At 38.6% G+C, this 15,092-nt stretch overlaps 1 protein-coding gene across 14 annotated transcripts in view; it reads left to right on the top strand.

Moving 5' to 3' along the window:
* The window catches only part of PARD3 (par-3 family cell polarity regulator), a 496,072-nt gene that overhangs the window by 300,335 nt on the left and 180,645 nt on the right, over nt 1–15,092 (top strand). For all 14 annotated transcript variants that reach the window (XM_038755497.1, XM_038755494.1, XM_038755500.1 and 11 more), the window contains 5 exons: nt 951–1,090; nt 2,022–2,150; nt 3,366–3,404; nt 10,094–10,282; nt 12,800–12,970. In XM_038755497.1, coding sequence (XP_038611425.1) covers nt 951–1,090; nt 2,022–2,150; nt 3,366–3,404; nt 10,094–10,282; nt 12,800–12,970 — 668 coding nt within the window. The remainder of the gene's footprint in view (nt 1–950; nt 1,091–2,021; nt 2,151–3,365; nt 3,405–10,093; nt 10,283–12,799; nt 12,971–15,092) is intronic.

Genomic DNA, 15,092 nt, shown 5'->3' on the forward strand with positions numbered 1-15,092 from the left:
TCCTAACTAAAATACAATGAAATGTCTTCAGGAATAAGTCTTTAAACTCAGGTGAAAATTTGTCTTTATCAAGGACTCTTGCTTTCTCGCTTTGCACATAGTAAGCGCTTAATAAATGCCATTATTATTATTATTTCTCCAGGGAGTCAGTAGATATTTGTCATTAGCTTCTTTTAACTCAGCACATTTTGGTTTGTTCCATATCCGTTATAGTGACATATAACTCTTTTCCTACAGTGTAGTCTGAATGAGACTGCATGTCAAGAAAGCTCCTGAAAAACCCAAGAATTTAAGTGATACAAATTCAAAGAGTAATTTATAAATGCTTTAACTTGCTTAACATTAAGCATAGTTTGATCCTCAGAGATGGCAGCTAGAAAGTGAGATGGTTTCCTCACAGTAATTTATTTATTTTCTGTGATTATTAGAATTTTGAGTAATGTATTTATGAAAATTTCAGTCAAATACAAAAGAAGTTGGCTAAGATAAAGACTAGGGAATGTCTGGAAGTATCTTGCAAATTGTTGCTTTCAAAAGTTTCTCTCAACTCTTCTGTCCTTCTGGGGTTAATTAATGTACTAATGTATAATTACTTTTGTGCTATTGCAGGTTACCATAGTGTGTGTGTGTGTGTGTGTGTGTGTGTGTGTGTGTGTGTGTGTGTGTGTGAGAGAGAGAGATAGTTATAATGTCCTCAATGTATCCATAAGAATCAATCCCATTAAACATTTTTATCAAATAGATTTTATTCATTACTTGTGGACGATAAAGGTTGCTAACAAGAAAATGATAGGTGTGTTTTACCCTCCCTTTAAAATAGATTTATTTGAGTAATCTCACAAATATAGTAAATATAAATTTACTATTCTGTGTGGTGGAATCACTAGTAAATCATTTATGCATGCTAAACTGAAAGTACAAAGAATTAATTCTTCATATTATACCTGTAGGTACAGAAGGCTTGGGGTTTAGTATCACTTCACGAGATGTCCCTATTGGCGGCTCTGCTCCCATTTATGTGAAAAATATCCTTCCTCGAGGAGCAGCCATTCAAGATGGGAGACTGAAGGCAGGAGATCGGCTTGTGGAGGTGTGTTACTAATTTCTGGAAAACATGATCGTTGGGACATACCGCCTGCATATTTTGCTTCAGATTCAAGGAATACAGTAAATTCTGCCTTGCTGCACGATTGCCCTTTGCAAGCTTGATGGGACAAAGTCTAACGTGCTGCCTATATCTAGATTTTGTGTTTGTCAATCAATCAGTAGCATTCACTCTGGGCAAAGCACTGTACTAACAGCTTGGGAGAGTACAATAAAGCTGTTAGATAAGATCCCTTACAGAAGTGGTGTGGCCTAAGGGAAAGAGAATGGGCCTGAGAGTCAGTAGACCTGAATTCTAATACTGGCTCTCCCACTTGTCTGCTGTGTGACTTTGAGCAAATCACTTAACCTCTCTGTGCCTCAATTACCTCATCTGCAAAATGGAGATTCAGTGATTCAGTACCAAGTCTTCCTCCTAGTTAGACAGTGAGCCCTGTGTGGTACTTGATTATGTTGTATCTACCCCAGCACTTAGTGTAGTGCTTGACACATAGCAAATGCTTAACAAATATCACAATTACTGTTATTATTTTTCCTGCCCTTAAGTAGTATAGAACTATCAGGGCTGGCAGACACTGAAATATATCACGGGTAGTGGGAAGAGAAAAGTTCAAAGACAAGTGTTTAAGTGCTATGCCTGGAAGGGTACGGTGGGGAAGGAAAACAAAATGGGGGGAGATGAGGGTTTAACCTTTGGGGGCCTTTAAAATAATCTGGGTCTGATTCCCCACTATAAAGTAAACCTTCAGATAGCATAGCATAAGAACTTTGTCCTTACCTTCTCCCTGGGCTAAATTAATTTGCAGTCAATCATTGCAGATTCTTATTTTGCATGTTGTGTCAGTCACAGCATGCATAGCTTTCATCCTGATGCTGTCTGTGTTGGATAGCTGATTAAAACTTTTTATTTGTCTTAGGTAAATGGAGTAGATTTAACAGGCAAAACCCAGGAAGAAGCTGTCTCCCTGCTGAGAAGCACCAGGATGGGAGGGACTGTGAGTCTCTTGGTCTTTCGTCAGGAAGAAACCTTCCATCCAAGGGAACTGGTACGTGAAATATAGAGCAGCTGAAGGTTTTATATGAATTCATGAGCAAATGATCTGTTTTAGTTACCTGCTGGTAAATGTGTAGGGCATCATTTGAATATCAGAAAAGTTTTCATTTCATTCAGCTTCATACAGACCTCCTTGTCTCTACCAGTTGACTTTAAAAACCACGTGGATAGATGTTTCAAAAATCAAATTATAGGGATATTTTCCAAGACAGCAAATGCTTGTTACAGAACTGCTATTGGATGGACTGTGCTTGAATGCATGCAGACAGGATTATTTCCTATCTGTCACATTCTCAAATTTGCTTTGGAAGCTCGCTGTGTGTCCTGCTGCAAGAACACAATTTTTCATAGCATTTAAAACAAAGCTAAACCAGGATGCTTCAGTGCTATTATATGAAAATAGGAAGAATAGGAGAGTTTCATTTTAACATGAAAGATCCTGACAGCTAAACACTTCATGACTCTAATGTAGTATTTCATTTGATGCTTTTTGAGTGATTTGAGAGAAGTGCAACAGCATTCATATACAAACTACTTAATGAACAGTCATAAATATGTTCCTTCATATTTGATGGAGAAATTCTCACGTTCTGCAGCCTTTCCCCATAACATGTGTATTCACTTCCCGTTTTGGATAGAACACTGTTGGGGGATTAAAGAATGATCTTCTGTCAAAGCATAGCTATTAGGTAAGAATGCAGTGTCATGTCAGTAGAAACACTTATGTGCCAACATGTGATGTCAGTCAAGTTGTGCACGCTAAAACAAGTTTTACGTATCGTGAGGTTCTTCAAGAATCTGGCCCCAGCAATAAAAGAGACCCAGCTGTAGTGATATCTTGTAACTAGAGTGGCATAGTTCCGAATGAGCTGCTGGAAAAAGTTATTCGTTCATCTCCCATCTAAAAATGATATTAGGAAAGGAAGGAAGGACACTGAGCTTTTGATCCGATGAAAAGTAACAGTCGTAAATACCCAGGATAATTAAATTCTCTGGGACTGATTTTACTTTGGCCCCAGCGGAATTCTTAACAGTCTATCCCTACCTCCGCCTTTTGGATCCAGTTAACTAAAATGTGTGGGTTGGGGGAATGGGAGCCGTTTGCTTAATTCTCTTGCATTGCGAGTTTAGGTACTGATGAGTCCTGGTTTGCTAATACATTTTCTTTAAGGTCTTCTTGCATTCAATGCATCCTTCTATTTTTCAGACTGCAGAACCAAGCCAGACTCAGATGCCAAAGGAAACGGTAAGAACATTGTCTTGAGCATCATAAACAGCTTTTCAGATATTAGGAAAAATATATCAATCAGTCAGTGGTATATATTGAGCTCTTGCTATGTGCAGAGCTCTGTACTAGGTGCTTGGGAGAGTAAAATACAACAGAATTAACAGACACATTCCTTGAATTCCCCATTATCTATGAAGTCACTGTGATCCTTCCCTGTTTCATAATTTTTCAAAATATGAAAAAGAAAAAGAAACCTCAGATTAATGTGAGAACCTTATTAGGCAAGAGGAAACAGAGAGTAACATAATTTCTATATATGTAATTGCCTTAAACAGTTTTTTTTATTTTATCATCTTACTGACATTTCAACTGTATTGTACAATTTATGCAGCGAGTCTGTCCTATAGCTAATTCCCCCTAACCCCTTTTACCTTTCTAAAAAAGGCACGTTGATTGGAGGAAAGCCGGGCAAAGGGAGAGAAAGCACATTTAAGTACACTTCTAAATATAAATACAGAATTGGGATATAGGAGTATTTTTTTTTTAGTTCCTTGGCCATTGAGGAAAATATGAAGTTGAGAAGCTATTGTCCAGCCTTGCAGTACTGTTGCTAAAACAGTCAAGCCATGGTAGCGGTAATGATCTTCCTTTGAGAGAGCTACATGTTAAGTTTTTAAACTAAAATGGATTAATGCTGAAATTTATTGTGTGCTTAAGCACTGTGCTAATTGCTGGGGGAAGTAGAAGATAGTATGAGATAATCAAAGTCCTTGTCCCACACTAGGTTCACAATATAAGGAGTAGAGAAAGGCATTTGACATACATGGGCCAGAATCAGAGCTGGGGCCAAAATCTGGATCTCCTGTCTTCCAGTCCCAATCAATCAATCATTTGTATTTATTGAGCACTTACTATGTGCAGAACACTGTACAAAGTGCTTGGGAAAGTGTTATGTAGCAGAGTTAGCAGACAGATGTTCTTTCTGTCTCCAGTGTGAGAAGCAGCGTAGCTCAGTGGAAAGAGCCCAGGCTTGGGAGTCAGAGGTCATGGGTTCTAATCACAGCTCCGCCACTTATCAGCTGTTTGACTTTGAGCAAGTCACTTCACTTTTCTATGCCTCAGTTACCTCATCTGTCAAATGGGGATTAAGACTGTGAACCCCAGGTGGGACATCCTGATTGCCTTGGTTCCCCCCCCCCCCCCCCAGGACTTAGAATAGTGCTTGGCACATAGTGCTTAATGAAATGCCATCATTATTTCCTGGTCTTGCGTCTCCAAAAGGAGCTACACAACCTTTAAGGGTAGATTTCTGAGTTGTGAAGGAGACCTGACAATTAACAAAGAAGTATTTCAGAGTAGCAGGCTTGTGGATTCTGGAGTGACTCTATCCAATTCAAGGCTGGGGGTTCTGACATTTTCATTGGCAGAACCTGGTTTTGTGACAGTCTTCCCATTTCTGTTGGAGGCCAAACTGAGATTTGGAAACTTAAAGGGAAATAGAAAACATTCAGACACATTTTTTATTTTTCTAATGGTATTCAAATGCTTACTATGTGTCAAACATTATTCTAAGTGCTGGAGTAGATGCAAGTTAAACAGATGGGACACAATCCCTTATCCCACATGAGCTCACAGTCAAATGGGAGGGAGAACAGGGGTTATATATATATAGATAGATAGATATATACACATATATATATATAGATATAGATATAGATATAGATATACGTATGAGTTGCAAAGTACAACATTCCTTTGTTGCAATCATTCTCCTCTGCTACAGTTGGGAAGAAAACGCTGGAATGGTAGACCAGTACTGCATTTCTTTTGCTGTTATACTCGTAACATGATATCACCCCAGAAAACCTGCATGTTTGTTTTTGTTTTACCCTGGAGGTGGGATCAGTCTCAGAGCTGGACAAACAAATGTTCATGGTCTTCCATTAGTCAAAGTTAACAGCTAGGAAAAGCTAAGCCTTCAAATAATTGATAAACTTTGCCATCATCTGGTGCTTGGGAACTGTTTTTTCTATAAACCTGACACCTACTTTTCCAGAGAGAGGAGACCCTGGTATGTAGGTGTTTGCATTCTCTCCCCTCTTCCCACCTTTTCTTTTCCAGCTTTCTCTCCTCTCTTTCCATCCCTTTTTTCCTTCTCTCTTTCCTGTTTCTCTCCTTTCCAGCTCAATTTCCACTTTCTCAGACCCCAGGTCATCTCAGAAATGGAGAAAGGGAAGAATTGGCCACCCTCCTCCTGACCCTTAAGGCATCATTACATTACACGTATGTACTGTAAAGATGCCCTATGAAAGTCTGCCCAAATTCCCTCAATTTGAGCTTTTCTCCAGGGGGGATTATTGACCCCACTGTGCTCCAGAACCATTGGGTTACTCCTAGGATGGGCGGAAGGCTGAACCCTTTCAGTGTCAATTATCCGTGGCCTCTGATGGTACCCTCTGAGGTAGCTACCACAACTCTCTTCCAATCTGAAGCCAGCTTCAGCTAGACCTTTATCTAGGAAACTGCACTTGTTATACAGGTAGTTATGCATGACCTGATTAGCTTGTATTTACCCCAGTGCCTAGTAGGATGTTTGGCATATAGTCAGTGCTTAACAGATACCAAATTATTACTCAGATTATGCTTTGCACACAGTAAGTGCTCAATAAATCTAATTGAATGAATGAATGATGCCATCTGCATCTAAATGCCCTAAAAGCCACCGATTCCTTCTGCATTATTAAGAAATAGTTCTTCTCGAAATGGTTATAATGGAAGAGAATAGGAAAATGAGAGAATGTTAGTGGACTTTGTTCATTGAAACAGCCCTTGCTGATGAGGTCTGGTGCATATTGTAGAAATGGGAAATATCAGGATCCCTTTGGCCACTACAAAATCCACATTTATATGAAAAAGCAAAAATTTAGAAAAATAGCCATTTGCTTTGACTGCATATTAAACTTCGGTGTCATGTAGCGCTAAGTTTTTGACCTGGTTCTAAGTGTTTTACCAAACCAAGACCACGGGATATAGATATTATTTGAGTTCTGAAGGATATTGGTAGTGGTTGGTTGGAGCTTGATCAAAACTTTTAAATTATTGATTTCAAGGCACTTAAAAACATTCTGTATAGTATTAGTTCAATGATGCAGAACAGTGGCAGTGATAAGGAAAAGAAAAATATTTATGTTCCCAGGCAGTGATGCCATTCAGGTAAATGAGAAAACAGAAGAATGTAGGTTCCTTTTAGCAAAACTTTTTATCTAAATTAAATTTAAATAACATGTAATTTTTTTCATAAGAATTCCTATTTAAATTTTTTATATTGTTCATTTTATCCAATTGTAGTTATTACATTAGAATTAAAGTGTTAAATCTTATAGTATTTAGAGCATTGCATCTGCTATGGAATTACACTTATTTTAAGCCAAACCACAAAAATAAAGATTTTTTTCAAAGCCTAGCAGTACAGCAAACATGCTTTTTAAGAATCCTAACTCATTCTTTTGGTTGCATACAAAAAATTTTCCATTCATAGTGGGATTAAAATAAAAGTAAACTGCATATCTGTTAATTCAAAAAATTGAAATTTCTTCTTTGTTATTTAGCAGCTGCTGTTTGAATAGTAAAAGAGCACAATCATTGCCAGATGCGGCATTTTAACTTAGCTAATGAGAATAATGAGCCACAGCATATACGTGCAAATAAGACTCCTTGATGTTTATCTAACATGTGGGGAGAAGTGAAAATCCTTAACCTAAAGATGGTCAACTGGAGGTAGAGGATTTGACTTTTTTTCTTCTAAATTTTGAAGGAAAATCAAGGTAAATGGGAGTTAGTTTAGAAGTAGTAGTCTGACTCACCTTATCTCAAATTCCTCAGAAAGAGGAATCTACAGGATAAAACTTGGTGACTCTGGTTTGCTTCTAAGGAAGTAACAGACCCCTCTCCATGAGTGGCTTATTGAGCTTTTCCTGATCCTGTTCTCTTTGCACAAATCCCCCAGGTGCCTCAAATCTACTTTACTAGTCTCCACAGACAAGCTTAGAATCAGGTTGCTGATGTCTCTTGGAGATTGCAAGAGGCGATCTTTGAAACATTGAGTTTCATTGAGCTTTAATTTCTGTATCATTGTTATCATTATTAATATTGTCATCATTGAATTTGTTAAACATTTCCTGTGTTAAGCACTGTTCTAAGTGCTGGGGTAGATACAAGTTAAGCAGATTGGTTACCATCACTGTGCTGCACGGGGCTCAAAGTTTAAGAAAATGCATTTTCTATATGCATTTGCATGTGCCTGTATTACATGCATGTGAATGCTTTTGTGTGAAAAGATGTGATGGGTTCATATTTTTATAGTGTGTCAACATGAGGGCATCCATTGGGAAAAAAATGCTTTACATTCATTTTGGGCCATAAAACTTGCACACAATTGAAGACATGCTTCATGTTTGCTTTTAGTAAGTTTTTATGTTAAGAAAATTCAATTGCCGTTGCCCAATTCTGGATCATGTCTAATACTTCTTCACTCCCAGGACTTTGTCCCAGCTTTCTAACCCTTCCCAACAGAGGCCATGGGCCGTCAGTAGTAGAAATGATAGGAACTTATTGAGGGTTTTCCGTGGAGTCTATCTGTATCCCATGAACTGAATACAGTATCCCTTAATGAATTTACAAGGGAATAAATCGTCTCACTCCCTAAAGGGGTATTAATGGACTTCAGTGTTTTAACTTTTGTAGTATTCTTGAGTTATGACTCTAAACTAGCAGAAACCTACTTGGTGACACTGAATGCGCTTAGTACAGGTCTCTGCACACAGTAAGCGCTCAGTAAATACGATTGAACGAATGAATGAATGGGTCTTGATCCCTTGAATTTTAAAACCCAAATAATCTCTTCTCCTATTGCCCATTGAATTTTTTATTACAAATTATGTAGTTGAGTGGTTTCGTTCATTTAGCTCAAGTCATTTTAAGTGACCTTTCCATCAACAAAATAATGTTGAATGGAATAAACTGGGGTTGCTAATTGTTTTGGACATGGTGTGTGAAAATCCGAAGTAGGTTGGTTTTTGTTATTTAAGGATCACAGTATATGAAGGAAGACCAGTGCATGTTCATTTTAGGTCTGTCTGTATTTGAAGCATTGGATGTTTCCAAGAGATAAAATCATAAAAGCCATATTGGTTTATTGGCACACCACAGCTGTTAATTAAGAGCTTAGAAAGGTCATTGGAAGTTATTGCAATTAGGCTTTGAATGTGGATTTTTTCATTTTAGCATTGAAAATATAGTTTACACGATTTTGATTAGTCTAGGTTTTGTATTCTGTTTCTTCATTGTGGCTTTATTGCTGTGAAATGATGTTTTCCTACAACAAGATCCTGAATTTTCTTAGGTTTTCTGTATCTTATGTTAAATTCATTTTTACTTACATTGACTAGCCAGAAAAGTCCCATGAAGTCTAGTATTCAGAGGACTTCCATGGGATATTGTGACTTCAAACTAGTTAGAGGGACACTTTAAAAATCACAGTAATCATGAGTTCAGATGGCTGGGAAGTATATCTAGGCAATCCCACTGCCATGAGAAAAGACCAATCTTAACTATTTCAGAGAGATGAGAGTTTGCCTTGTGTTTAAAGACCTCCATAGTAGAAATATCACAGCCTCTTCTCTTTTTGGTATTTAACAGTCTCCACTTTCAGAAATTTTTTTAACTTAAAATCTGCATGCTTCATTTCTTGTTCTAACTTCTTTGGATGTGGAGAATGGCATGTAACCAGCTTCCTACTCAAGTCCCTACTTGCAGGAACTCTCAAAGGATCAACCTGACTGGAGGGGCGAACAGTCACTAACAGTCACTAACCTCTAACTTGAGGTTAAAGCAGAGTGTTCATTCAGTAAATATGAAATATGATGAATGGTCACTTTGACATGTTACTAGGTGCTTTGGGTTTTCAGGTATTCTTCGCATAGCAAAGCAAAAAGATGGACAATTGCAGCTCTGGATTTAAAGTGCCCTAATGTTTGAAATTACTGAACATTTCTACTGTGGAAATTGGAGTAAATGAATAATTACATTTATTAATCTTAATCCCTGTGGTTTGACTTTAGAATACATCAACAGATGATGAAATTACTTCTTAAAGCATTTAGGTTCACAGCCACGTAATTGCAGTGTCTCAGGCATGCCCGGTAGACTCATTATTCATATCAACTGGTTTAGGTTTATTTCAGTAGAAAAAAGTGCAAGACAGAAGTGATAACATTTAGTTCCGGGATTCATCTGATAGTGTTGTATAGGCATTACTGTAGCAGGTCTTCTTTTGGAATTTCAGAGGAAATCCTGTAGAGTTTTACATTTAACATATTCTTTAGCACTCACTGATGAACTAATTTCTATTAGGAGGAAATAACACCCAGCTGTTCCTTAGAGAAGCAGCATTGCTCAGTGGAAAGAGCCCGGGCTTTGGAGTCAGAGGTCATGGGTTCAAATCCCAGCTCCGCCAATTGTTAGCTGTGTGACTTTGGGCAAGTCACTTAACTTCTCTGGGCCTCAGTTACCTCATCTGTAAAATGGGGATGAAGATTGTGAGCCCCCCGTGGGACACCTGATCACCTTGTAACCTCCTCAGTGCTTAGAATAGTGCTTTGCACATAGTAAGCGCTTAATAAATGCCATTGTTATTATTATTATTACAGAAAGCAGAGGACGAAGATCTTGTTCTTACACCTGATGGCACCAGAGAATTCTTGACATTTGAAGTTCCACTTAATGATTCCGGATCAGCTGGACTTGGTGTCAGTGTCAAAGGCAACCGGTCCAAAGAGAACCATGCAGATTTGGGGATTTTTGTCAAATCCATTATCAATGGAGGAGCAGCATCTAAGGTAAGTCCCGAGACTCTTTATTTTCTCCTGATTTTTAAAACTACATTCCTGCTACATTCCTGCATTCTTAGTTTTAGAAGAGAATGGGATCTTATCATTTTAGGTTTCATTGAGCTCATCTTTTGAGCTCCACTTTCAAAAGTCACAAGAGGCAGGTCAGATGACAGGAAAAAAATATCAGTAATCACTTATGTAATTAATGGTATTTTTTGAGGACTTTCTGTGTGCAGAACCATGTGCTAAATGCTTAGGAGAGTACGGTACAGCTGGGTTGGTAGACCTGTACCCTGCCCACAACAAGCTTACAGTTTACATGGGGAAACAAAGTTAATATAAATAATAATAATGATGATGATATTTGTTATGCACTTACTATGTGCCAAGCACTGTTGTAAGCGCTCGTGTAGATACAAGGTAATTAGGTTGTCCCACGTAGACAGTCTTAATCCCCATTTTACAGATGAGGTAACTGAGGCACAGAGAAGTTAAGTGATTGGCCCAAAGTCACACAGCTGACAAGTGGCAGAGCAGAGATTAGAACCCACGACCTTTGACTCCCAAGCCCGTGCCCTTTCCATTATGCCATGCTGCTTCTCATAATAAGTAATAATATCCATAATAAATTATCATTTATCCATAATATTATTATATTTTTAATTATAATATATAATTATATTATAATTGTATATTATATAACATAATTACAATGATTATATAATATATTATTATACATTATAAATATTATTTATCCATAATTATTATTATCCATAATAATCGTTATAATAAATTATCCATAATAAATTATGGGTATGTGCTGAAGTGCTGTGCGGCTGAGGATGGAGTGAATACCAAGTGTCTGAGTACAGATTCAAGGGTGTAGATGACACCGAAGGAAGAGGGTGTCGGGGAAAAGAGAGCATAGTCAGGGAAAGCCTCTTGGAGGAGATGTGACCGTAATAAGGCTTTGAAGACGGGAAGAGTGGTAGTCTGGCATGTATGGAGCGGGAGGGAGTTCCAGGCCCAAGGGAGAATGTGGGAAAGGGGTCAGCAGTGAGGTAGGTGAGATCAAAGTACAGTAAGTACATTAGCTTTGGAGGTGGGAAGTGTGAAGGCTGGGTTTTATTAGAAAATCAGCAAGTTAAGATAGGAGGGAGTGAGCTGATTGAGTGCTTTAATAAAATCCAGTAGTAAGGAGTTTCTGTTGGATGAGAGAGTGGTTGGGAAACTACTGGAGATTCTTGAGGAGTGTGGAAATAATAATAATAATGATAATAATAATGACATTTATTAAGTGCTTACTATGTGCAAAGCACTGTTCTAAGCACTGGGGAGGTTACAAGGTGATCAGGTTGCCCCACAGGGTGCTCATAGTCTTCATCCCCATTTTACAGATGAGGGAACTGAGGCCCAGAGAAGTTAAGTGAATTGCCCAAAGTCACACAGCTGAGAATTGGCAGAGCAGGGATTTGAACCCATGACCTCTGACTCCAAAGCCCGTGCTCTTTCCACCGAGCCACGCTGTGGAAATGTAGACTGGGGCAGCAGAAATAAAGGACTGACAGAGCAAGACAGGAGGCAGCGAGCAGGTAGATGCAGTAGTCAAGGTGGGATCACCATCAATCGTATTTATTGAGCACTTACTGTGTGCGCACTGTAGTAAGCACTTGGGAAGTACAAGTTGGCAACATATAGAGACAGTCCCTACCCAACAGCGGGCTCACAGTCTAAAAGATAGTTTAGGGATAGTTTAAGTGCTTGGATCAGCATAGTAACAATTTGGATGGAGATGGAGGGGTGGATTTTAGCAGTGTTGTGAAGGTAGAACCGGCAGAATTTGGTGACAAATTGAATATGTGGGGTGTGTGAAAGGGAAGAGATGAGTTGAGAATAAAGCCAAGGTTATGGGCTTGTGAAATAGGGAGGTTAGTGGTATTGTCTGCAGTGATCGGAAAGACAAGGGGAAGATAGGGTTTGGGTGGGAAGAGGGGAAGTTCTGTTGTGGAAGGAATTGGAAAAGCCTAATCCTTAGGTATCTTTACTCAGAATTCTTCCCTGCTCTCCATCTTCACCCTCTCCCATCATCTTATTCTTCAGTTTACTTTGTTCCGCATTTACATTTTGTTCTTTGTGGTACTTCATTTTCCCATCAGTGTTCCAAGCTGTCCTTGAAAAGGAAGGACCAACCCTGCCATAGACTATTAGTCAAGCTCAAATATTTCTGTCTTGGGATGTAAATAAATCTCTATGGGGTTCTCTGGAAGAAGAAAATAATCACATTGTGCTATTTGAATTAGTATGCTGTTTGAGTAAACAGATTATGATAATGACTTGATTTACAAATGTATAAATGATTGAAAAAGACGAGGCTACAATGGTTGTTTAGAGGTTATTATGCAAGTGTTCAGTTGAGCATAATCCATTAGGATTAAAGAAAAAAAAGTTTTTACTAAGGACACACAAACTTCTTTTGTAGCACCCTATTTAACAGTACTTACTGTTACCTGTTTACTTCCTTAGGACGGAAGGCTTCGGGTGAATGATCAGCTGATAGCAGTAAATGGAGAATCCCTGTTGGGCAAGACAAACCAAGATGCCATGGAAACCTTAAGGAGGTCCATGTCTACGGAAGGAAACAAGCGAGGAATGATTCAGCTTATCGTGGCAAGGCGCATAAGCAAGTGCAGTGAGGTAAGAAAACCCATTTAGGGTTTGAAGCCTTTAAGTGGCTTAGATACCCAATGTAGGTTCATTTAAACTAAACTCTGGTGTTTTAAGGCTTGCAAATTGAAAATCAACCAGAATAATGTCAGAGTCTTTGGAACTTCAGGTTTGGACGTCTTTTCAGCATCTTTCCATAGGTTGCTAACCAAACAGACGCCTACAGTAAGAAATGCATAGAGAAGCAGCGTGGCTCAGTGGAAAGAGCACGGGCTTTGGAGTCAGAGGTCATGGGTTCAAATCCCGGCTCCGCCACTTGTCAGCTGTGCGACTTTGGGCAAGTCACTTCACTTCTCTGGGCCTCAGTTACCTCATCTGTAAAATGGGGATTAAGACTGTGAGCCCCATGTGGGACAACTTGATCACCGTGTAACCTCCCCAGTGCTTAGAACAGTGCTTTGCATATAGTAAGCACTTAATAAATGCCATCATTAAATGCATTGAATTTGGTGCTAGAATGGGGCAAATTTTTTGGCATCTCATTAGATGCAATATAGACTATATGCAGTATATCTTCTATTATACAAACCCACTTGGGACCAGGCATAATTAGAATAATCCAAGGAAAAATTTAAGTGCATTCTAATATGGAAACATGCTGTGTTTAAAATCCCAAATACTGGAGTCAGGCACAGGATTGATAAATAGGGATCAGGTATTTGGGGGCCAGAAAGGCAGAGATTTTTTCATTGACCAAGCAAAGTTGTGGTTAATGCTCAGGAATAAGTCTGGTTGAGGTCTTCAAGTAATCCATACTACATTTTGCAAAACCTCTTGTTAGCTTCTGAGCACCAATAGGGGGAGAGTAGCCTATGTTCTTGAAGAGGTCACTGAAACATTTTTGATTTAGATTACCCAACAATTTGCATAATCAAGGGTGAAAGGAATAATACAAATGTTGGTACACATAATAGCTTGCCACTTTTTAGTAATTCATAATAATAATAATATGTAGTAATAGTAATTATAAACTCTGTTCTAAAACACTAACCTGTGCAGTCTTATTATCTACCTCTAAGCTTTTCTATATCCAGTATTCTCCATTGCAGACTGGATGGTCCTAGTTTAACATACCCCTAAATCAAAATAATTCAAATCCTCGAACCGATTTATTTTTCTGTTAATTTCAGCTCGTTATCATTCACTCCGTGTTGCCAAGGAAGACAGGTTAGCAAGGAAATAGGACAAAAGATTTTTTTTGTAAGGGTATTGGTGGTGTAGGTGGAGATCATTCTTAGAGGAAACAGAGATTGTATTTAGCAAATTTTTTTTTCCATTTTCCACCGAAAATAGGTGTGGACGTAAAACATTACATTTCTCAGCCCCTTGATGCCTTGGGCTTATTGACACATTATTGAGAGAAACATTTCACAGTGAGATAATCACCAAAAAATCATCAAATTTACCATGCTCAACTGCTGAAACAGATTGAAGGAAATACATTGTGCAAGGAAATACACTGAAGCCTAAATGAAGTGTTCTGGCTTCTAATGGTACTCTTTTGGGGGAGCTGAATGGTCTTGTTCTCACTAAGATTTGCTGGTTTCTCTCCAAAGTTTGCAAGAGGAACTGGATTTTAACTTCTATTTCCAGCAGACTTAGAAACATCTATTCCTTTGCAAGGTTGCAGACTGCCTCTTGGATAAAGATAAATAGCATATTCATTGCATTCTCCAGAAAGTAAAATAACTTCGAGACAGTGTGCCGGACTCAGATTTTTGACATTTTGTCTCTGGGACGGCAGTAGGTTCACATACTCAGGCATGACTACAGCTTTCATATTTAAATGTAAACCAAGCAATCCAGATACCTAGTAATGCAAAACAAAATCTCCAGGAAAGCCTGGAGCCTCTTATCCTTTGTATGCCACCTTCTTTCCATTCACCAGCTAGCACTGGTCTTTTGCCAAATTATCACCAGAGGATTATGCCATCTGAAAGGCTTTCTGTTTTGTTTTGTTGGGTTTTTTTCCCTTAAGTCTTGAACCCTATCCAAGGACTTAAGATATGGAATATCCAAGAACAGGGTATTGAGCCCAGATTGTTTACAGTTTTTCCCAGCAGTCAGAAAACAACCTCTGCCAATATCCGAG

The sequence above is a fragment of the Tachyglossus aculeatus genome, chromosome 13 (assembly GCF_015852505.1).
Source record: "Tachyglossus aculeatus isolate mTacAcu1 chromosome 13, mTacAcu1.pri, whole genome shotgun sequence".
NCBI classification, from domain to species: Eukaryota; Metazoa; Chordata; class Mammalia; order Monotremata; family Tachyglossidae; genus Tachyglossus; species Tachyglossus aculeatus.